The sequence below is a fragment of the Lynx canadensis genome, chromosome E3, assembly GCF_007474595.2.
Source record: "Lynx canadensis isolate LIC74 chromosome E3, mLynCan4.pri.v2, whole genome shotgun sequence".
NCBI lineage: Eukaryota > Metazoa > Chordata > Mammalia > Carnivora > Felidae > Lynx > Lynx canadensis.
Genome location: NC_044318.1, coordinates 12,460,462 through 12,483,867, shown reverse-complemented (window position 1 = coordinate 12,483,867; position 23,406 = coordinate 12,460,462). Strand labels below are relative to the sequence as shown.

The following is a 23,406-nucleotide window of genomic DNA, read 5'->3' as shown; positions in this document are numbered from 1 at the left end:
TTTCCCGCATTTAAACTGTTTAAGATCATCAGTGCGGTTCCGCCCACCCCGCCCAAGACTTGTGCTCCTTTGGGGCGCCCAGGTGAGCGCCGGGGGGGGTGGGGGGGCTGCAGGTGACCACCGTGAGCAGAGCACCTCTGTTGCACGTTTGCTCCTGGACCCGACCCGTGCCCTCTCTCCGTAATTCTCCCCAGTTCCCCGTCCGAGACCCCAGGGCCAGATTCTCCCTCTGGCCCGGCGCGCCCACTGCCCACCTGGGGGCCCAGCTGCGGAGGTCCTGGAGCGCCAGTCCCGCCCGCCCGCGTGCCGGGGGCCCCGGGGCGGGGGGGAGGTGGGGGCCGGCTGAGGCCGGGGGCGGGGCCAGGCGGGGCGTCCGGGAGCGGGTGCGCCCGGCCCCGAGGCTAGTCCCGCCGCCTGAGCGGCCCGCACCTGCAGCCGTCCCTCAGTCCGCCGCCTCTGAGCCCGCGCGTAATGCTGCCGCTGCTGCTGCTGCTGGTGCTGGGACCCGGACTCGGGCTCGGCGCGGGTGAGTGAGTGAGGAGGGGGGGCCCCGGAGGACCCGGGAGCCCCGCCGCCCCGTCCCTCTGCAAACCCTCCGACCCATCAGCCTCTCCAGCGTCCCCGGAGCCCTACAGCCCCCAGCGCTCCTTCCTGGCCCCACTGCTGCTTTCCTTAGCAAGTTTCCAGGAACTCTGTCCCCCCTCTCCCCCCAAGCCCTGCCCCAGGGGCGCCCCCCAGTCCCCCGGCCTGGGGTCTGTGAACCGATCCTTCACTCCACCTGTCCCTGAGGTAGGACTCCCTGGGGGACGCCTGGGAGGAGCAGGGGAAGTACACAAGGTGGCTTTCTCACCTGCCCCTGGCCATCACCCTTGGGGAGGTCTCCTCGGCAGCTGACTATTTCTGGGGTGCACAGACACAGCCACTCACAGGAAAATACACAGACGCGCCACAAGCAGGGAGACAGGCGGGCACAGGACACCTTCAGCCTCACACATGCAGACACAGGCAAAGATACCTCGGAGGGAACACACACACACACACACACACACACACACACTCACACATACCAGACAGCCCCACATAGACACACACACACACTCTCTCTCTCTCTCTGTGTCTCTCTCTCTCAGGCCCACGGGACGCCTGGATAACCTTGGTGCTGTCGTGGGCAGACAGAGCAAACAGACCCCAGAATGACCTGCCTCACCTAAGTTGGCATGGAGGGAGTGTTTTCCTTGGTTCCAAACCCAGTGCTGGGCGTCTTCCCCATGTCTTGGTTCTGTGTAGGGCTGTGCCCAGGACCCTGAGATGCCAGAGTGTGGTCAGGTCAGGGCGGAGGACCTCTAGGGAGCGCTTTTGGGTGTGGGGTTAGGACTGGGGCCCTGTTAGATATGCTGGGACTGGGAGTGTTCCAAGGGGCTTGCTGGATCCAGGGACCAAGGGACTTTTTCTGGAAGCCCACTTCGTGCCAGCGAGATCATCTGGATCTGTCTACAGCAGAGATCCGCCCTCAAAGAGCTCCCAGTCCAGAAGGGCCACTCCCATAGGCAGACAGCAGCCCAGCGTGGTGAGGACCCCTGTGGTCACCTGGGGACCAGGCAGATTATAGAAGGAGGTGACAGGTGAGCTGGGTGAGCATGGGGTGAGGGCATTTGCAGCGAGGGGGTGTATGTGATAGGAAGTTTGACTGGAGGAGAGGGTACTGGTGAGCGAGGTCCATGTGGGGGCGGTGAGACAGGACCGCTCCTACAGGACCTCTGGGTCGTGGTGTGGCCCCCGAGCTTTATCTGGAGGGTGGGGGGAGCCACAGGCAGAGGTGTGGGCAGCTGGGAGCAGCACCTGGCCAGTTCGACAAGAGCAAGGACTGATCACCCAGAGAGGAAGGCGACATTTTGAACTAAACTCGTTTCTACCTTTTCTGTTTAACTCATCACTCTCCTCCTGCCCCAATAAATGTGGTAATTTTTTTTTTTTTTCCCACTGAGAAAAAACAACAGTGGGTTTAACTTTGGCCGGGACTCTTCACAAAAAGTCAGGGTGGGGCGCCTGGGTGGCTCAGTCAGTTAGGCGTCCGACTCTTGGTTTCGGCTCAGGTCATGATCTCACAGTTTGTGAGTTCGAGCCCTGCATCGGGCTTTGTGCCAACAGTGCAGAGCCTGCTTGGGATCCTCTCTCTCCCTCTTTCTCTGCCTCTCCCCTGCTAGTGCTGTCTCTATCTCTCTCTAAATAAATAAACATTAAAAAAAAAGTCAGGGTGATGAAAACTTGTTTCAGATGAAGAGTTGAGATGTTATGGGCGGGTGGAATGCACAGACCCTCTCTGGACCCTCAGTCCCTGAGTGGTGGAGAGCAGACGCCCAGGAGTCAGGCACAACCCGGCGGGGGTTACTGCTCTGGGCCTTGCCAGCCCTGGGAATCTCCTACCCTCAGTCTCCCAATCTGTAAATGGGGTAATGGCTGCCCACAAGACAAGGCCGCTATGCTGTTGACAACAGGAGATGCCTGTAAATTGGGGAGCACAGTGCTCGATGGGAGGTGAGGTTTAAGGGATTGGTTTTGACCAAACGCCAGAGAGCAGACTCGTTGCTTCACCAGAAGGAGGAGGTGCTTTGCGATTCACGGATGCCCAGGTCACAGCGGGTTTGGGGGCCCCTGGCCCCAAGCCGTGGCCCCATTGATGCCCCTCGACTCTGTCACCCTGCCTGGCCTCCTTCCCTTGCTGTTATTGGTGAAGAGGAAGGTGTGGAGGTCATAAGCCTGGGCTGGAGCCCCCGGGTCAGATCAGGTTCCTGTTGACTGTGGGGGTCGTCCTTCCTACGCGGCTCTCCTGTTCCTCATCTGTGAAATGCAGGGCTGCGTGTCACAGCTGCACGGGGTTCCAGAGAATGGCTGGGCACAGGCTGCAGGGCCTTCCAGTGTGGGAGCAAGCCACGCCTGGGCAGTGGAAACAAGGAGATGCAGAGGGCTCAGAGCCAGACTCTGGAGGGGACTGGTGGGGGAGGGAGGGCAGGGGAGACCCAGGGACAGCAAAGCACCTGCAGAGGAGCCCTCCTTGGTGGCAGGGACCCTGTTGAGCTCATCTCTGGTGCCCAGTGCCCGGCACAGGCAACTGGACAGATATCTGATGTGGGACTTGCGATCTGACTTCACCTGGAGTTGACTAGGGCGGGAGATTGAAAATCAGGACATTCCAGGAAGAGGGGCCAGCCCGTGCAAAGGCCTAGTGGTGTGCTCTTTCAGATACTGTGGCTCTGGAACTTGTTTTCTCTTTCATGGCTGCCTTGAAGATAGTAATAACAGAGCTTGTCATGTGCCACGTGTTTTACATGTGTGATGTCATCTCATTCTATGAAGCGAGGTCTCCTTGTCTCCCTGTTTTATAAATGAGAAAACCAAGGCACAGAGAGGTTGAGTACATTGTCCAAGGTCACACAGCTAGGAAGGAGGAGAGGCAGGATTCGAACCCAGTCATCCAAGCCCTTCTTGGACTAGTGCCCTTTCTCAAGCCCTGCCTTGCAACCTCTGACCTTTGTTTCCCCCTAGCTTCCTGGAGGTCACATGTGCACCGGCGTGGGCTTCTAGAATTGGCAGGGACCATGAATTGTGTTGGCACCCGCAACCCCCTGTCCTACATAAGCTACGGCTGCTACTGTGGCCTGGGTGGCCATGGCCAGCCCCGGGATGCCATCGACTGGTGAGTGCACGCTCCAGCCTGGGCTTAGAAGGTCCCCCACTCCCTGGGGTAGTTAAGGCCTATAAGGAAATACCCACAACTGAGGTTGCTGTTTGGACTAAGAAGATTCCAGCACATGGTACAGCCTTGCAGGAGGCTCAGGGCCTCCTGGGTAACATGGCCAATGAGGGCACACTTTGGTGTCGGCTGCCCCCCAGCCTGGTTGTAGGCTGATTACTTTGGTTGGAAAAAAAAAAAAACCCATAAAGTTGATCCGACTTATTATGCACCAGGATCTGTCCTGAGAACCCCTCTCATCCTCACAACAACCCATTTCAGAGATGAGGACACCGAGGCAGGAGAGATGAAGTAACTTGTCTGGGGCCACATAGAGGGCGAGGGGTGGGGGCTGGGATCTGAACCCAGGCAGTGTGGCTGGATTTGTGCCCCTAATCACTGCGCTCCGCTACCATGTGAGAAGTGCCTGTTCTGTGCAAGGCTGTGGGTTTAGATCTTTCCAGACTGGCTTTCATTTATCCTGGTCATCCTTGGAGGCGGGCAGGCGGGCCGTCCCCGGAGGCTCAGGGAGGCACAGCCACCCGTCCATTTCCACACAGCTAGTAGGTGGCAGAGGGCAGAATTTGACAGTCTCTTCCCTGGCTTAGAGGATTTGATTGTCAAGGACAGCTTTTGGCTCCTCCCTGCCCTTCCGCGGCTCCTGCTGCCGGCCCTGCCCTTCCCTGCCCTCCCGTGCGTGGTTGTCTGCTTTCTCCAAGCCCTCCAAGTGCAGCCCAGGCACTGCCCCCTTTGGGAAGACTTCCCCAAAGGCTGGCTGGGCCTCGCATACCCATTCTGGCCTCTGGCTCCCAGAATCCCCATCCCTTTTCCCCCACTTTCCAGCACTTCTCACCAAGCACGTGGGGTCTGGTGGCTTGTTTCTCCCCCACCAGCCTGGGGGCTCCTTGAGGGCGGAGCGGAATCTGGCCGACCTCTCCCTGCAGGACCCCACCGAGGGCTCCACAGAGCGACTCCACTGGCGGCTGGAGGGAGACAATACCAGTGAATGAAGGAAGGAAGGACAGGGTTAGGGACATTTGTGGATGTTTCTCAGAATTTCACAACAGCCAGTTATTATTATTATCACTGAGATCCTCTTATGCAGCAGGCCATGGCTGGACACGGGGGACACTGTGCAGAATGGAGCAGAAATGGTCTTGTCCCCATAGAGCTCTGGGGCTCTGGCCATTGAGGAGGACAGAAGCTGATCAGTCTTCTCCGGAAAGTGAGGGTCTCATTGTAAACCTGCCCTGAAGGGAAGGACCTAGTTTTATGAGAGGGTGTAACCAGGACGCTGTTATAGACTGGGGAGGCCAGGGGCTGGATGACATCCTGGGATGGGAGCAGTTCTTGGGCTGAGACCTGAGGGAGGAAGGATGGGCGGGAAGCTGCCCCAGGCAGAGGGCAGGTCACGTGCAAAGTCAGGAGGCACGTGGGGCTTGGCTCACTCCCAGCACCGAGAGGCAGCGGGTGTGGCTGGAGCTCAGAGACACAGAGTGAGACAGGCAGGGGCCAGGGGACCGTGCCAGGGCGCCCCACACTGGGGTCAGCAGAATCGTTTCCCGGGGTGGGGGGGATTCTCGGGGACAAAGCTCGGCCCAGAAGATGCTGACCCCCTGCGAGACTTCGCTTACCCGGGAGGATGGCCAAGAGGGCATCCCCACCTCCACCCACCTGCTGGCCTGCCCGTCTGCCACCCACAGGTGCTGTCATCGGCACGACTGCTGCTACACGCGTGCCGAGCAGGCCGGATGCAGCCCTAAGATGGAGCGGTACTCGTGGCAGTGCGTCAATCAGAGCATCGTGTGTGGTGAGTCCCCAGCGCCACCCGCGCCCGCTTCCGCGAGTGGCCCCGGGCGTCCCGGCTGCAATAGCTCACCCCAGCTTCCGACGGTCAACACCACCCCCTGGGGGGATTTACTACAAGCGATCTTCAACACGGAGCGCTGACAAAAACAAAGAGGGGCACGCGGGTGGCTCAGTCGGTTAAATGTACAGCTTCTGCCAAGCGCATGATCTCGCGGTTGGTGAGTTCGAGCCCCGCGTGGGGCTCTGGGCTGACCGCTCGGAGCCCGGGGCCTGCTTCGGATTCTGGGTCTCCTTCTCTCTCTGCCCGTCCCCCACTCGTGCTCTGTCTCTATCAAAAATAAATAAACGTACCAAAAAAAAAAAAATGCAAACAAAGAAACCTATTTCTTTGTTGTCTGGACCAAAGCTAAAAGAGATATCACCAGGTACCTCCAGCCTCCATGCCCATCCGATGGGGCCTGGGTAAAGAAACCCATGAGGTATTCTTACTGCGGGAGACGACTGTAGCGAGCGGAGGAACAAACCACAGAATGATATGTCCAGGAAAGCACCATTTCTGTTAAAAAAAAAAAAAAAAAAAAAGCAGCAGCAGCTTGCAAACTAGTAGCCTACTTGCTTTCCGTGGCTACGTGTAGACACTTGCAGAGCTCAGAAAAAGGTATGTAAAGATACACTGCATGACGGGATCAGGCTGGGGGCGGCGGTGGCAGAAGGCAGTTTCACGTTCCTGTAGTTTCCTTCCTCCCTCCCCCCCAAAGAGAATGTCTTCATGAATTACTGGTGAATCACAGCTTAAAAAGAAAAGGAATAGGGGTACCTGGGTGGCTCAGTCGGTTGAGCGTCCGTCTTCGGCTCAGGTCATGATCGCGCAGTTTGTGGGTTCAAGCCCGCGTAGGGCTTTGCACTGAGAGCACGGAGCCTGCTTCGGATCCTCTGTCTCCCTCTCTCTCTGCCCCTCCCCTGCGTGTTCTCTCTCTCTCTCTCTCTCTCTCTCTCTCTCTCTCTCTCTCTCTCACAAATAAACATTAAAAAAAAAATGATCTTTGAAAGAAAAAAGAAAAGGAAAGGCATACACAGCCTGAACCGTTGAAGGGTAAAGTGCCTGATCGCTGCAAATTACCCTGACCGGCATTGAAACAAAACACAATAAAAAGGTGGACAGACAGATGGGTGGGTGGACAGACGGAGGGGTAACAGGTGAAACAAAATGTCAATGGTAGCCTCTACGAGGTAGGTATGCAGATGTTCTCTGAACAGTTCTTTCAGCTTTTTTCTGGGTTTGAGATTTTCTACAACAAAATGTTAGGAAGCAAAAGCAAATGAAAGCAAAGAGCTTAGTGAGAGGGGCCCACGCCTCCCTTTCCTCACCTCCCAGCCCCAGTGGGTGAGTCTCAAGATGCAGGCGAGCTCCACCTTGGTGTGGTTTGATGACCCCCCTATGCCATAGCTCTGAGACTCTGGCCTCAAATGTCCTGTGCTAGGAGGACCAGAGGCTATGGGTTCTTTCCTTGTGAAACGAGGGTGGGGGTGGGGCGGGGAGTAGAACTTGGACTGACTTTGTAGTGTGAGTGCTCATGTCACTGGCCCTTCCTCCCTAAGGCTGAACCGGCGAAACAAGTCTGTGTTCTACAGACATCTACCACTCACCATTTGGGGACCCTGGGAAAACCCTTTCCTCTCTCTGGAACACTGTGGGCTCCTCTCTCAAAATAGGGATAACAGTATCGCAGTTTGGTGTCTCGTGGGCTACGTTTATCCTGCAAACATCTTGCCTCACCTGCACAATGTTTGGAACAGTTTGAGCCAGTATTTAAAAAATCAGGGGTGCCTGGGTGGCTCAGTTGGTTGAGCGTCCTACTTCGGCTCAGGTCATCATCTCACGGTTTGTGGGTTCGAGCCCCGCCTCGGGCTCTGTGCTGACAGCTCGGAGCCTGGAGCCTGCTTCGGATTTTGTGTCTCCCTCTCTCTCTCTGCCCCTCCCCTGCCTGTGCTTTTTGTCTCTCTCTCTCAAAAAATAAATAAATACACATTAAAAAAATTTTTTTTTTATTAATAAAGTAGGCTTCACACCCGGCATGGAGCCCAAAGTGGGGCTTGAACTCATTATCCTGAGATCAGGACCTAGGCTAAAATCAAGAGTTGGATGCTTCACTGACTGAGCCACCCAAGTGCCCCCTCTTTCAATTCTCTTGATTTTTCTAACTTTGTGGAGGAGAAGTTCTCAGTTCATTGCTACTTTAGCATCCCTGGAATATTTGTTGACTTTTTTTTTTTTTAAATGTTTATTTATTTATTTTGAGAGAGAGAGAGAGAGAGAAAGAGAAAAATCCCAAGCAGGCTCGTGCTGCCAGTGCAAAGCCTAATGTGGGACTCAAACCTACGGACCATGAGATCATGACCTGAGCTGAAATCAAGAGTCGGATGCTTAATCACTGAGCCACCCAGGTGCCCTACTTTTTTTTTTTTTTTTTAACAGAACAGGCTTCTGGCTTATATCCAAGAACACCAGTTCATCAAGTTAATTCTGGCTTGAAAAAAAATTCTTCCTATCTACCCATCCATTTATCTACTTATCTTTACCTCAAGCGGCATGCATTTAATGAGGATAATTGTAACAGAATCTATCCTAACCTTACTGTACATTTTATAGGCCCAGCCACTTCTGAAATTAAAAGAACAATAAAACAGCAGTTAAAAATGTTAAGTGTCCCTCAGGGCAATCTTACTGTTTTTTTTTTTGTTTGTTTTTTAAACAAAGCAGTAAGAAAAGAACTGGGGCATTTATTTTTAAGATTACCTTCTGATGGATGGATGATATTTTCAATTTACAGCTTCCTTTCAGTTAAAAAGTGGAATGCATTTTATTTTATTTAAAAAAATTTTTTTTTTTTTTAATTTTTTTTTTTTTTTTTTTTTAACGTTCATTTATTTTTGGGACCGAGAGAGACAGAGCATGAATGAGGGAGGGGCAGAGAGAGAGGGAGACACAGAATCGGAAACAGGCTCCAGGCTCTGAGCCATCAGCCCAGAGCCTGACGCGGGGCTCGAACTCACGCACCGCGAGATCGTGACCTGGCTGAAGTCGGACGCTTAACCGACTGCGCCACCCAGGCGCCCCTTAAAAAAAATTTTTTAATGTCTATTTATTTTTGAGAGAGACAGAGAAAGAGACAGCATGAACAGGGGAGAGGCAGAGAGAGTGGGAGACCCAGAATCCCAAGCAGGCTCCAGGCTCAGAGCTGTCAGCACAGAGCCCGACGAAGGGCTCAAACCCACAAACCGTGAGATCATGACCTGAGCCAAAGTTGGCCGCTTAACCGACTGAGCCACCCAGGTGCCCCTAGGTTCACCCATGTTGTAGCAGGCAGCTAAAACTCCTTCCTTTTGACGGATGAGTAACACTCTGTTTGTAGGGATCAACCACATTCTGTTTATCCATTCATCTGTTGGTGGACATTGGGTTCTTCACACCTTCTGAGTACTGGGAATAGTGCTACTCTGAACATTCGTGAACAAGTATTTGTTTGAGTGCCTGCTTTTATTTCTTTGGGGTACATCACTGCCAGGGGGATTAACTGGGTCATCTGGTAATTCTCTGTTTTACTTTTTGAGGAGCCACTCCACTTTTCTACAGCAGCCACACCACATCACATTCTCACTCAGCCGTGTCTGAGGGGTCCAGTTTTTCCACGGCGTTCTCAACGCTTGTTATTTTCATGGTGTTTTGTTTGTTTGTAGTGGGGGTGATGTGTGTGCCTCAGTGATTCTGGTGTGCATTTCCCTAATGGCTAATGCTGTTGAACGTCTTTTCATGTGCTTGTTTGGCCGTTTTTATATTTTCTTTGGAGAAATGTCTATTCAAGTCTTTTGCTCATTTTATCCATTCATTCATTCATTCATTCATTCTTAAAGTTTCTCCTTTTAAGTAATCTCTACACCCAACATGTGGCTTGAACTCGCAACCCCCAAGATGGAGAATTGCGTGCTGTACCAACTGAGCCACCAGGCTCCCCTTAGCTCATTTTTTTTTAATGTGTGCTTTATTTAAAAGATTTTTTTTTTAAGTTTGTTTATTTACTTTTAGAGAGAGAGGGATGTAGAGAGAGAGAGACAGAGAGAGAGAGAATCCCAAGGAGGCTCCATGCTCGTCAGCACAGGGTCCAACTCGGGGCTCAAACTCACAAACTTTGAGATCATGACCTGAGTTGAAATCAAGAGTTAGGTGCCTTAGGGGCGCCTGGGTGGCGCAGTCGGTTAAGCGTCCGACTTCAGCCAGGTCACGATCTCGCGGTCCGTGAGTTCGAGCCCCGCATCAGGCTCTGGGCTGATGGCTCAGAGCCTGGAGCCTGCTTCCGATTCTGTGTCTCCCTCTCTCTCTGCCCCTCCACCGTTCATGCTCTGTCTCTCTCTGTCCCAAAAATAAATAAACGTTGAAAAAAAAAATTAAAAAAAAAAAAAGAGTTAGGTGCCTTAAAAAATTTTTTTTTAAGTTTATTTATTTTGAGAGAGAGAGAGAGAGAGAGCAGGGGAGGGGCAGAGAGAGTGGGAGAGAGAGAGAATCCTAAGCAGGCTCCGCACTGTCAGCACGGAGCCTAATGTGGGGGTTGAACTCACGAACCATGAGATCATGAGCTGAGCCAAAACTAAGAGTCGGACACGTAACGGACTGAGCCACCCAGGTGCCCCATCCCCTTTGCTCATTTTTAATTGTGTTGTTTTTATTGTTGAGTTATAGGAGTTTTTTATATATTGTTGGTCCTGGATTCTTATCAGATACGTGATTTGCAAATGTTTTCTCCCAGGTTGTAGGTTCTCTTTGCATTTTACCAATAACATCTTGAATGCACAAAAGTTTTAATTTTGGTCAAGTCCAGTTTATCTATTTTGTCTTTGGTTCATCAGGTTTTTGGTGTCCTAAGAATCCACTGCCAGATCCTACGTCATGAAGACTTACCCCTCTTTTCTTGTGATAGTTTTATAATTTGAACTCTTACATCTAGGTCATCGATCCACTTTGAGTTCATGTTTGTATATGGTGTGAGGTAGGGGTCCAACGTCATCCTTTTGCCTGTGGGCATCCAGTTGTCCTGGCACCATTTGTTGAAGAGATTCATCTTTCTCCATTAAAGAGTCTTGGGACCCTTGTTGAAAATCACGTGGCCCTAGATGGATACCTCCCTGAACTTCCATTCCCTTACCTGGAAGATGGGTGTTGTACAGATGAAAAAGGGGCTTATAACATGAGAAACAGATCCGATGGGGGTTGTTATTCTCTCTCCTCCCTTCTCCAGCTGTCCTCCTGATCTGAACCTCTCTCTGACCCTTGCCACCTCCACCAGAGAAAACAGAGGCTCTGGCATGACTCTCCATTAAGCCCGCAGCTTCTGTGCTGCAGGGAGGAAACCGTCAGAGCGGTTACCCGAAGGTCTGGTCTTAGATATTCATGGGCTCCCAGCTGTATCTCCCTAGCATGAATCAGCATTTGGCACAGAGCAAAGCTGAATTAGTATGGAGACATGGTATCAGTTTTTAGGAGCCGAGAGTGCCTCAGACATCCTCTCCTTCAATCCTCTTACTTAGAGTTGGGGAAGCTGAATGAAGGTCAGGGAAAGAAGTGTCTCACCTAATGTGGTGGTCATGTGTCTACTCCCAGGCACATCCCCTGTCCCCCTCCCATTGTGAGCAGAGAGAGGAGGTGAAATCGGACTTGCCTGGGAAAGCTGTTAAAGATCTCTGCCTTCTCTCTCCGACCTGCATGTTTCCCTTGCCTCTAATCCTATGAAAGTGGTGTCTATAAAATATTTATTGGTGTGTCTGCTGGTGAAGCCCATGGCTGTTTACAGACCTGTCCTCCCTGAACCAAACGAAAAGAACCAAAATATCTATTCTGCATTTTAGGGGGGCTAAAAATATTCTCTTATTCTGTTTGGAGATATTCCGAACATAGCTGTTTACCTAATTACAGGTGTTGCCCATTTTCCATTTATGGGCCTGGCTTCAGTATATTAACATTTTTTTAAGCCTGTAATAATATTTACTGGCAGGCCTTTATTTTAAACTTAATCCTTGGGGGCTGCTTTTCCTTTTAAGTTTTTGTTATTCCTGTTTTTAAAACATGTTTATTTATTTTGAGGGAGAGAGAGAGACAGCATGGGTGGGGGGGGGGAGGGGGGTGCAGAGAGAGAGATGGAGAGACAGAATCCCAAGCAGGCTTTGTGCTGTCAGTGCAGAGCCTGGTGCGGGGCTTGCTCCCCCGAACCGTGAAATTATGACTTGAGCTGAAATCAAGAGTCAGACGCTTAACTGGCTGAGCCACATGGGCACTCCCAAGTTTTTATTATTCTTGGATAACCTGATGCTGTTGCTTTCCTAAGGCCATGGAGCAGTGAGGCCAAGTCTTGCTTTTGAGAGGAACTTTCTTGCTCAGGGAAAAGGGTGATAGCATTAGGCAGGTACAGGCATGGGCTGGAATCTGGGTCCCCCCTTCTGCTTAGTGCTGTGACTTTGGACAAGTTATTGAATCCCTTTGAGCTCCTCTTTCCTCAGCTGTAAAATGAGGATAATAAAATTTAGGTGCTGGGCTTGGATGAGAATTGGAAACGGCGTATGGCTTTGCTATTGTTCTCCCAACAGATGGTAAGAATCTGCTCTGTGCCCGGCTTCATGCTAGGCTTTGAGCGGGAAGGAGAAGCAGGAAGCTATAGTCTAAGAGGAGGAGAGGGAAATCGTGTCTGTGCTAATTGCTATTGTAAGTGCTGTGTTGGAAAGTTAAGGCAGGAGAAGTATCGTACCTGCTACGAGGTGGATGAACCTTGAAAAAGTCATGCTACGAGAAAGGAGCCAGACGCAAAAGGTCACCTAATGTGTGATTCCACTTATGTGAAAGGTCCGGGATAGGGATAGAGACAGAAAGCAGATTCGTGGTTGGCAGGACAGACTGCTGGGACTCGGGCAAGGGATCATGGGGAGTGACTTCTAAATGGGAGTGACTTCTAAATGGGGTTTCTTCTGGAAGTGATAGAAATGTTTCAGATCTAGATAGAAGTGATGACTGCGCGATGTTGTGAATGAACTAAATTCCACTGACTTGTGCACTGGAAAATGGTAAATATTGTTATGGGAATATTGCCTCAATAAAAAATGCAGCAGAGCAGGTGGGGGACACTCTTTTCTTTTTAAATTGTATTGTTTGTTTGTTTGTTTGTTTATTTATGAGAGAGTGCAAGCAGGGGAGAGGGGCAGAGGCGCAGAGAGAGACAGACAGACAGGGAGGAAGAGAGAGAGAGAATCCCTAGCAGGTTCCACCCTCAGTGTGAAGCCAGATGCAGGGCTCAATCCTGTGACCCTGGCATCATGACCCTAGCCAAAACCAAGAGTTGGACATTCAACCGACTGAGCCACCCAAGCGCCCCAGGGATACTCTTTTAGACCCTGGGTGCAGTTGTGCAGATAAATACCTTTAATCAAGTTCTGCTCACAGCAGGGCCTGGGAAGATGATTTCCAGAGAGTGCCTGCCTTCTGCCTCCTGTCATCCTGTCCCTCCCTCCTGGTGCAGCCAAGCCTTCTGGCTCTCATGCTTCACCTTGCGATGGTCTCCGAGGAACATTTTACTTTAATTTTTTTCTTAAAGGAAGTTCTTTTTTTTTTTAATGTTTTTTAAAAAAATGTTTATTTTATTTTTGATTGAGAGAGAGACAGCATGAACAGGGAAGGGGCAGAGAGAGAGGGAGACACAGAATCCGAAGCAGGCTCCAGGCTCTGAGCTGTCAGCACAGAACCCGATGAGGGCTCACACTCATGAACTGCGAGATCATGATCTGAGCTGAAGTTGAACGCTTAACCGACTGAGCCACCCAGGCGCTCCTAATGTTTTTTTATTTAATTATTTGCTTCAGAGAGAGAGAGCACAAGTTAGGGTGGGGCAGAGAGAGGAGGACAGAGGATCCAAACAAAGCAGGCTCTGCGCTGACAGCAGGGAGCTCATGTGGGGCTTGAACTCATGAACTGAGAGATGGCGACTGAGCCCTAGGTTGGATGCTCAAACGGCTGAGCCCCCAGGCGCCCCTCCAAGGAACACTTTAAGAACGGATCCTTAAGGAGGTCAGCTGCAGCTTACTGAGTGCCTGCTGTATGCTCTGCATTTTACACGTTGGGTAAAATGACCTGTTGTGTGTTTTCTCACTCTCCCAGAAGCCCTTAGAAGTAGGTATTATTAGTATGCTCACGTTAGCCTGAGGAAACATCTGGAAGGGGTGAAATGATGTGTCTGAAGGCACAGAGCTGCTACATCCGCGGCTGAGCCGGTTAACTCCAAAGCTGGTGCTTCACGGTGCCTCTGGAAGGAAATTTGGAAGGATTTAATGGCGGGTGGGTTTTATATTTACATCTATGTGAATAACTAAAAGCTAGCACTAAAAGGCCACGGGTGGCATGGTTGGGGGGGGGGATTTCCAAAGCTGTTTCAGGCATTATACCTTCTAGATTAGTAAGATACCACTTGAAGATCACCAAATCATTCTAGTCCCAGGTCGGGAATCTCTAGTGGGAGGATCACCAAGGTAGAAGGAGACTTTGGGTGGCTGCCTCTGTGCCAGGCAGGTCCTGGGCTGGTGGGGACAGATGGACACTCCAGAAGGAGCATGTGGAAGCGATGTGGAGAAAGAAGGCAGAGATATGCGGGTGGAGCCAACGTTGACCGAGTGTACGTCCTGTGCCAAGCCCTTCTGGGTGCTTTCTGTGGGAGTTGTCACTCAGGCTTCCCGGCGGCCCTGCCAAGTGGGTATGCCCCTGGTTTTCCAGGAGGATTTGGCTCCGAAAGCTTAGGCAAGATCACACAACCAAGAAGTAGCAGAGCAGGTACCCCAGAAAAAGCTCTAGATGGTTCCCGGGCACCTACCTACTGCTTATCAGAATGGATCCTCAGATGAAGGGGTATGCAAATATATATACTATATATACTATATATATAGTACTATATAGTATATATATTCATATAAAATGTTTTGGGGGAGAGACACAGAGAGGCAGAGAGAGCCTCAAGCAGGCTGCACACCCCAGTGTGGACCCCGACGTGAGGTTGATCTCACGAACTGTGAGATCATGACCTGAGCCGAGATCAAGAGTCGGACGCTTCACTGACTGAGCCGCCCAAGGCTCCCCAAAGCGGTGTAATATTGATGCGGAAGAGAAGCCAAAAGGTCGCACGGACTTTGAACTTTGCATCTGAAAACGCTTCCCTGGCCACTTCGATTTCCTTTTCTGTAAAATGGGTTGGACGCCACCTCCCTCTGGAAGCTGCCATGACGGAGATCACGCGGTGACTTGTCCCGTGTCGCATAGATGCGACGTATGACGCTTCCCGCCTCCAGCGTCGTTGGCTTCCCTAGTGCCTGTTCTCGAGTCTCTGCCACCGCCTGCTCTAACTCAGTCTCCCCACTTCTTCCAGGACCCGCGGAGAACGAATGCCAAGAAATCTTGTGCAGGTGCGACCAGGAGATCGCTAACTGCTTAGCCCAGACTGAGTACAACCTAAAGTACTTACTGTACCCGCGTTTCTTGTGTGAGACAGACTCGCCCAGGTGTGACTGACCAGCCTGACGTGGAATGTTCTTTTGCACGAGGAAATAAAACTCTTTTTCACTCATCAGCAGCTGCCTTCAGTTCTTGGCAGGAGGGAACGGAGGCTGAGTGTGAAGGCTGCAACCCTTGTTTGCTTTCTCTCCCGGAACTTGGGCCGGAGCCTGTGTGGTTTCCAGTTGAAGGTCAAAAGTCCCATGCTTATTTTATACAAACCACAACCATGCTTGTGGCTGTATTGGGTTTGGTGCCATTTTTGAGGCTCGCCCTTTATACGAAAAGGGCTGAACTCGGTCTTCTAACCTGCTCCCGATGGCGGGTGGTCAAACGTGAAGGAACACCCACCGTGTGCCTGGCCTGGCTCTGGGTTTCCGGACGAGGCCGTAAACAAGGTGCTCGCTCTTGGGAAGATCTAGTCTAGGAGTTAGGAGCTTAAGAAAGAATATTCTTTCCCATCCCTCTCTGCCTAATGGTTGAACTTCCTGATTACAGAAGTGGTATATAGTCAGTGTTTACAAAGATAAAGGAAAACAAAGACAAATATAAAGGAGGGGAGAAAAATCACTTCCACGATCCAGAAAAACCACTTGTGGCATTTCTGTGTGCTACTGTCATTGTTTTCTGTAATGTTCAAAAATGCAGTTGAGACCATCACATGGGATTTTTCTAAGTTTTTCCCCAGGTCATTAAAAAACCTTTGATAACTTCATTTTTAAAAACGTTTTATTTATGAGAGAGAGAGAGAATCCGAAGCAGGCTCCAGACTCCAAGCTGTCAGCACAGAGCCCGATGCAGAGCTTGGACCCACAAACTGTGAGATCATGACCTGAGCCAAAGTCGGACGCTCAATCGACTCGAGTCACCTAGGCACCCCCAGAATTTCATTTTAAATGGTTACCTGCTGTTTTATAGGTTGCCGACTTTGGGGTACTGGTGATATTTCCAGTTTTGATTGATTGTTGATGTGATGAGGACGCTTGTGAATCTTTGCCACACCCCCCCCACCCATGTTTTGATTGTTCCTTAACCCAGAGTAGGGGCCGAGGGCAGGCGGCCCCAGCACAGGAAACTCTGGCCTGAAGATTATTTTGAGCTGAAGCAACAGAGACCCTGCAGGCTCAACAAGAACCCCCTGCCCCTCCCTTAACTACCTCGAAGCATCTAAATTGGGGTCTGTCCTAGAATAAGGGTTATTACCAGAGATAAATTTTATCTGAATGGCCCATCTGTATGGCAGGGCAAACATCTCATTACCAGACATCAACTCTTACTGCCCCGTGAAAGGCATGCCTTCCCTTTGAAGTCCCACACCCCTACCCCCTTCTCCTTAGTTCAGGATGGACATAAAGGCCTCGTTTTGTCCGTCTTTGGAATATCCATGCCCATGTGGCTCCCCCGTATGTACCAAGTTAAATTTGATTCTCTGTCTCCTATGAATCTGATTCTTACTCGACCTGGAAGGACCCTGAATGGGATCAGGAATTCTTGCTCCCTGACAGCAGATCTGCAGAAGTGGAGTGTTTGCATCAAAGGGTCTGAATGTTTTTGACCAACGCCTCCTTCTGATGTACCCAACCCGCTATGATCGAGCGGGTCTGAGGGAGGAGGCGGCCAGTGGCCCTTGCCCTGACTGTACCTGTCTCTGCTCTGGCAATAAGAAGCCAGAGTCCGGCCCAGTCCGCTTGCTCTAGGCCAGTCTTTGCCCCTCCTCCTTCGCAGGGCATATGTGGCTATTACACACTCATCTTCGGAGCAGGATGTGGGGAGCAGGTGGGGACAGCGTGAGGCCACAGGGTGCAGGTGGGGGCACTGGACCGGCAGCGTGGCCTGGGCCCAGCTCCACCAATGCCAGCCAGCCTCCACGTGCTCATCTGGACAGGAGAACGGTGGCTCAGCCAGGCACCAGACCAGCAATGTCAAATACTGTGCGGTGTCTCCAGACCTGTTGCTGTCCGTGAAACACGCAAAGTCAGGCAGCCCTGGGGCCTGACGAGCAAACGCAGGAGGTAAAAAACACTGTCCCTCCTTTCACTTAAGACACCTTGGGGTGGCTCCCTGGTTCCATGTTCACAGCAGGCTGGGGGATTTAAGCGTGACTAGTAGGTTGGTCAGGCAATGCAGATTTTCTGCACAGTTTCTAAGCAATTTTTTCTCTATATAGAATTAAAAAGATTTTTTTTTTTAAGTTTACTTATTTTGAGAAGGGGCGGGGGAGAAAGAGACAGAGAGAGAGTGAGAGGGAATCCCAAGTAGGCTCCACTCTGTCAGCCCACGTGGGGCTCAAACTCGAACCGTGGGATCATGACCTGAGCTGAAGTCGGACGCTTAGCCGACCGAGGCACCCAGGCGCCCCTAAAATGTTTTTTAATGTTTATTGGGGGGGGGGGCAGAGAGAATCCCAAGCAGGCTCCCCGCTATCAGTGCAGAGCCCCACGCGGGGCTTGAATTCACAACCTACGAGATCACGACCTGAGCCAAAATCAAGAGTCGGAAGCTCAACCAACTTGAGCCACCCAGGCGCCCCTATAGAACTTTTATCTATACAAAAATCTTTATTTTACTTTCAAGTGATTGCTTCAAACTTTCAGATGCAAAGTTTGAGTGAAATCTTCAAAGATCAAAGGAGTAACGAGTGGTTCACAGAGTCACAAAACTTACCTCTGGGGCCAATCTTCAGATGCTCAAATTCACACTTGATGTCTTCATACCAGAAAGAAATAAGGGCCCTGCCTCATCTTATTCATATTTACAACTACAGCACTTGGTGTAATTATACCTTGCTGTTTTATACATCAGAACAGGACAATAAGAGAATACAGTGTGAGGTCAAAGTACAAAATGTTTCCTTGAACATAAGGGCTCTCCTGGATTTTACAGATCAAATTCCTGAAAACCAACCATATAAACCCCCACACAGTAATTTTAAGTGGCACTGAGGCAGCGCGGCCTGATGAGAATGACCCTCCATTACTGCCTGACTTCGTCCTCGACACCCCCTGGGAGTTAGGGATCCAAAGTTGCAGTGATTAAATGCAGAGAACACTGACGACAGTCTGACCACCACTCCGTCTCGAACCCTTTTAGAGGCTTCCATCTGAAAAACCTACCACCTCTTTAATAATACAGAATCGTCCATCGGATTTGGGCTTTTCCTCCGTATTTTTTATGCGCAACTGTCTGTGCCTATGACAAAATCTTTTCCTGTTTTCCTAAATTTGATTCAGAGGACAGGCCTGGCCCCAGCAAGCCTGGTCTCAGGCTCAGCCTTGTGCTGCCAACTCGCCCTGGGAGCCTCTGTCCGTCACTGAGGTCAGGGCAAGCGGGACTGCTGACCCAGCAGCCTTCTGAAGTCGCCAGACTGCATCCTCTGGGGACCCCGAGTCCCTGACAGCCCCGGTGGACGGGGCCTCCCAAGTCCCTGTGAGGAGGGCGGCTGGGGGGAGAGGTGCTGTCGCCGTGTCAGCCAAGCTCTGGGATGTCAGTCCCCGCTGCCACGATGCCGCAGGCAGAGGGACAGAGGACCTGGTTGTAGCCTCTGACAGAGCAGCACCTTGTTCGCGGGGCGGAGAAACAGGAAGTCCACGCCCCCCGCCCCCTACTCGAGCATCGGTGCGCACATGTCGAGGAGGCTGGAAGAATCCTTCAGAGCCTGGGCACCGCCAGTCACAACACCTGGGTTTCCAGCCGTCGGACTTCCTTGACCACAAGATCGATATTAATAATTGGGTTGAAGTACAGGGCCCAGTAAAATAGACAGTTGCAGACAAACTGAGGAATGAGGGGCCAGAACATGGCCACAAAAAGCCCCTGCGTCGATACTTTCCAAAAATGGCTCCACATCCTCTGAGGCACAGTCCTGTAAAAAGAAGAGAAGCCTCTGAGAGGTGGACTCGTGACGGGGTCCCTCGTGACAACGCCCAAGTGCTCGGACGCCGGGCCTTTATCCTGATGCACAGCCTGGCTGCCTGTGCTGCGCCGACCTTGCTTCCTCTCCCCTGGGGCCTGAGACGCACCTCTGCCTGACCGACCCATCTTCCACCCCCAGGAGGCAGCCCCACACCAGGTGAGGGCCCCCCAGCACAGCCCCACCTGCTTCATCGCTGTGTCGCACTTGTATGTATCTCACAGACACGGTTTCTCTGCGAGGCTGTAGGCCGTCAGGGTCCAGACTGTCTTCTCTTTTTGTTTTTTGTTTTAATGTTTATTTATGTTTGAGAGAGAGAAAGATCACAAGCGGAGGAGGAGCAGAGAGAGAGGGAGACACAGGATCCGAAGCAGGCTCTGGGCTCTGAGCTGTCCGCACAGAGTCTGACACGGGGCTCAAAACCATGAGCCGTGAGACCATGACCCAAGCCGAAGTCAGACGCTTAACTGTCTGAGCCACCTAGGTGGCTTCTTTACCAAAACATCTGCAGTGCCCAGCAGAGAGCCCGGGACAGAGCAGGGGCTCAACTAACTGTGCATGAATGAACCAATAGGAGATTCTTATCAGGTTTTTGGAACTGTTTATAGGGCTGTTACTGACTGACGAGGCCAAGAACTCTGAGTCATGGGATGTTTAGGGCCGGTGCGATGCTGGTGTGGGGCTGTGTTACTTCTACCTGTCTAGAAGCCACCCCCTTTCTTCTGGAAATGCCTTCTGAGTTTTCCTTCTGGGGGCCTCCTTCCTCATTCTTTGCCGTGTGGTCTCGGTGGGGCTGATGAAGCCAGCCCTTGGTTGGGGGGTGAGAACAGGTCCTGAGCCTGGATAAGGAGAGCCTGGCATGACTCTGCACCATGTGGGAGGTCTGGGTGGGCATGTGATCCAGGCTGGGCCAATCAGAGCAAAGGAGCATGGGCCCCCCCCCCCCCCCTGCCCGACTGTCAGTGCTATGGGGAAAGAAGTGCCCTCTCTCCACCAGGGTTGCTGAGCTGCTCAGATGTATGCCCGGAGTGACCAAGGGCCCCGCATGAAGTCAGCTGAGGCTGAACAACAACACATCAAAGAGAGGGAGAGGGCGAGTCCTGATGACAGCATTTGGGTCTCTGGGTCCAGCCATGCGGGAAGCCTTGACTGGGCATTTCTCTTTTTAAGAAAGCCAATTTAGGGGCACCTGGGTGGCTCAGTCCGTTAAGCGTCTGACTCTTGGTTTCGGCTCAGGTCCTGACCTCACAGTTCGTGAGTTCAAGCCCCGCATCAGGGTCCAGGCTGACAGTGTGGAGCCTGCTTAGGATTCTCTCTCCCTCTCTGCCCCTCCCCTGCTTGTTCTTTCTGTTTCTCAAAAATAAAGAAATAAACTTAAAAAAAAAAAAAAGAAAAAAAAAGGAAGGAAAGCCAACCAAGAGGCACTTGCAACCTAGAGTCCCGGCCCAACTCTCTCATTTTATGCATTAATCTAGAGAAGTTATTAGTGTCCCGGCTGACGGCACAGCAGGATTAGAACTCATGCCTACAGAATTCCTCACCAGATCTCCTTCTGCTCTACCCTACTGCCCCTTTCCATAAAGCACCCTCTTCTCCTTGCTTACGTATTCCTTCATCAAACCCTTCACGCACACCCCCACCCCCGGGAATGACATGGTATGTTCTTACACAGGGAGAAGATAAATGGAGACACACTTGTCCAAACCCCGCCCCCCCCCCCCCCCCCAGACACGAGGAAATTTTCCCATCTGCTGCTTAAGCCACATCTACAAATCAGAGCAAGGGGTGTTTTCACGTCTGCGTAATCAAGAGGACTCTTCTACTACCTGCTGCTCCTGCCACCTCCAGTGTAAACACACACTTACTTCAGTTCACTTCGTGACCAGATCCTCCAAAAGGAGAATAATTCCAGAACCGAGAGTAACATGGCATTGACGATGAGAAAACGTGATGTCCAGTAATGGACCTCCAGCCAGTCCCAAGCAAATTCAGCAATCAGCTGGTATGGAAGGAAGGAGTATTTGACAAGGAATTCTCTCCATTGCTTCCAGGTGGGCTCTCTTAGATCCTTTAGAATAACATAAAAGTAAGCAAAAGGTGGACACAAAAAATCATTAGGATTGACTCTTACAGACTATACCGCAGTCATCACGGTGAACTTTACATTTACTAAAACACAGATATCCAACAACATAACACGAAATTTTCCACCCATCGACTCACCTTTTAAGAATCTTATACTGGATAAATGTTACTGAGGAAGCTGAACAGAGATGCTGGTTATGGAACTGTGGAAGCTCAGAAGTAAAAGTAAAAAAACTCCGAAGCCTGAGTTATAAATAATGAGGGTGCAGGGGCGCCAGGGTGGCTCAGTCAGTGGAGCATCCGACTTCAGCCCAGGTCACGAGCTCATGGTTCTTGAGTTCGAATCCTGCGTCGGGCTCTGTGCTGACAGCTCAGGAGCCTCAAGCCTGCTTCGGATTCTGTGTCTCCCTCTCTCTGCCCCTCCCCCACTCGTGCTTCTGTCTGTCTCTCTCTCTCTCAAAAGTAAATAAACATTAAAAAATAAAATAAAAAAATAAATAATGACGTTGCAATGAACGGAAATTAACCAGTTTTAAAATTTCTTCATCACTGCATGGGTAGCTCAAACGATTTCCTAAATTCAACATCTTTGCTGTGGTAGGATAACAGATCATGGGAAAATTAAACATACACTTTGAAAAAGTAATTTTGGGGAAAATAAACTCACTACAGTTATTAGCAGATAATAAACCAGAGCATTTAAACAACTCATCGAGGCATCCAGAAGGCTTACGGAAGTGTAGCAGGACTGTGCACTATGGAGCAGATACTAAGTATCCCAAGAAGAAAGTGAGCCTCATGAGCACAGGGGTTGTTGAGGCTTGTGAAAACGGAAAGGTAACAGGTGGGGTCTCTGTTCTCCCAGTCCAGAGAGGGCAGGTAATAGCAGGAAACTGGGTAATTAGACAAACACTGTGCCTAAGGGCTAATTAGCAGGCTTTCAACTACATCCAAGGCTCAAGTCAGGCAGATACCTGACTTTAGTATTTTAAAAAGAGTTTTTGGAGATTTAGAAATTCGTAGGTTTTTTTTTTTAAGTTTATTTATTTGAGAGAAAACGTGGTGTGTGCACGTGTGAGCTGGGGAGGGGCAGAAAGAGGTGGAGAGAGAGAATTCCAAGCAGGCTCCATGTGGTCAGTGCAGAGCCCGACGGGGCTTGGTCTCATGAACCGCCAAGATCGTGACCTGAGCCGAAATGAAGAGTCGGATGCGTAACCGAGGGAGCCACCCAGGCACCCCTAGAAATTATTTTAACATTTATGGGTGTGGATCATACACGATGCTTCCTACATCCATGTGACTTTTAATTTAAATAGATCAGAGGGACTGCCCCAGGAGCAGCAATGCAAAGGACAGTACCCTGCCATGACCAAGCAGACACAGAGACAGCCCTGTGTAAGTGGGATCCACCAACAATTCTGAAGACACAAAAGCCAACGTGGGTACCTATCTCTGCCAGGGACCTATGGTCAGCTGAGGTGACCACTCCCATCAGTGAGCTGGACAATGGCTTACTTTTCTGAGGCCCCCAGGATGGATGCTAACCCTCCCTTGCAGTGGGACAAATGATCATCCTTCGGGGATCCTCTTCGAGACAGACCACCAAGCTGGAAGGTCCATAAATTTGACCCTCAGGCAATCTGAACCTATTCTATCTTCTTTTGTAACAAAAGCGATGCCGGTTTTTCCCCCCGTAAATATTTCAAGTCCAGAGGGTAGCCTTCTTGTTACGCAATGCAGGAAATAAAACAGGCTTCTGGGAGTGGGGAAGTTCTGCTTGATTTTCTTTTGGAGGGGCTCTCCTTGCAAAAAACAAATGAAGGCTGGGCGTCGTTGGCTCTTCTGTGACAGCTACAGCCCCGTCTCCAATTCCATACGGCACCGAGGAGTGCCATTCAAGGCACTGTGCAGACCTACCAGAAGCTTGGTGATGATGTCCTCCCCAGAACTGTCTTCCTGCAGGGGGCAGATGGTGTGGATGAAGGGCAGGAAGGTGTCTGTGTAGTCAAATAGGTAGAGGTATAGCAGACCAAGTCTCGGGGAGCTCTTGAGGGCATACAGCAGGAACAGGGACCTGCCGGGGTTCACCGCCTGCAGAGGACAAGGCGAGCGTGGGGTCACATCACAACCACGGCAGCCAGCTCCCCACCCATGCTCCCTCCACAGTCTCACGCCCTTTGCCTTCAGCTTTTCTGTGTGTGGTTTGCACAGTGAATGAATGGATGAATGAATGGGTGGCAAGAAGAGGCCAAGGAATCAATCTGTCGGGCTCTATTTAATGAAGACCCAATCCTTCTCCAT

At 51.0% G+C, this 23,406-nt stretch overlaps 2 protein-coding genes across 6 annotated transcripts in view; one reads left to right on the top strand and one right to left on the bottom strand.

Annotated features, from left to right (window-relative positions):
• Positions 1-463: 463 nt before the first annotated feature.
• On the top strand, positions 464-15,174 carry LOC115504310 (group 10 secretory phospholipase A2-like). The gene is made up of 4 exons (XM_030301184.1): positions 464-526; positions 3,544-3,694; positions 5,434-5,540; positions 14,986-15,174. The coding sequence occupies exons 1-4, from the start codon at positions 472-474 to the stop codon at positions 15,126-15,128; spliced, it is 456 nt and encodes a 151-aa protein (XP_030157044.1). The 5' UTR covers positions 464-471; the 3' UTR covers positions 15,129-15,174.
• A 2,466-nt stretch (positions 15,175-17,640) lies between these two features.
• BFAR (bifunctional apoptosis regulator) overlaps positions 17,641-23,406 on the bottom strand; it is a 33,025-nt gene continuing 27,259 nt past the window's right edge. For all 5 annotated transcript variants that reach the window (XM_030300068.2, XM_030300067.2, XM_030300071.1 and 2 more), the window contains 3 exons: positions 23,023-23,196; positions 20,886-21,088; positions 17,641-18,972 (listed from right to left, as the gene is read on the bottom strand). In XM_030300068.2, coding sequence (XP_030155928.1) covers positions 18,780-18,972; positions 20,886-21,088; positions 23,023-23,196 — 570 coding nt within the window. In that variant the 3' untranslated portion in view covers positions 17,641-18,779. The remainder of the gene's footprint in view (positions 18,973-20,885; positions 21,089-23,022; positions 23,197-23,406) is intronic.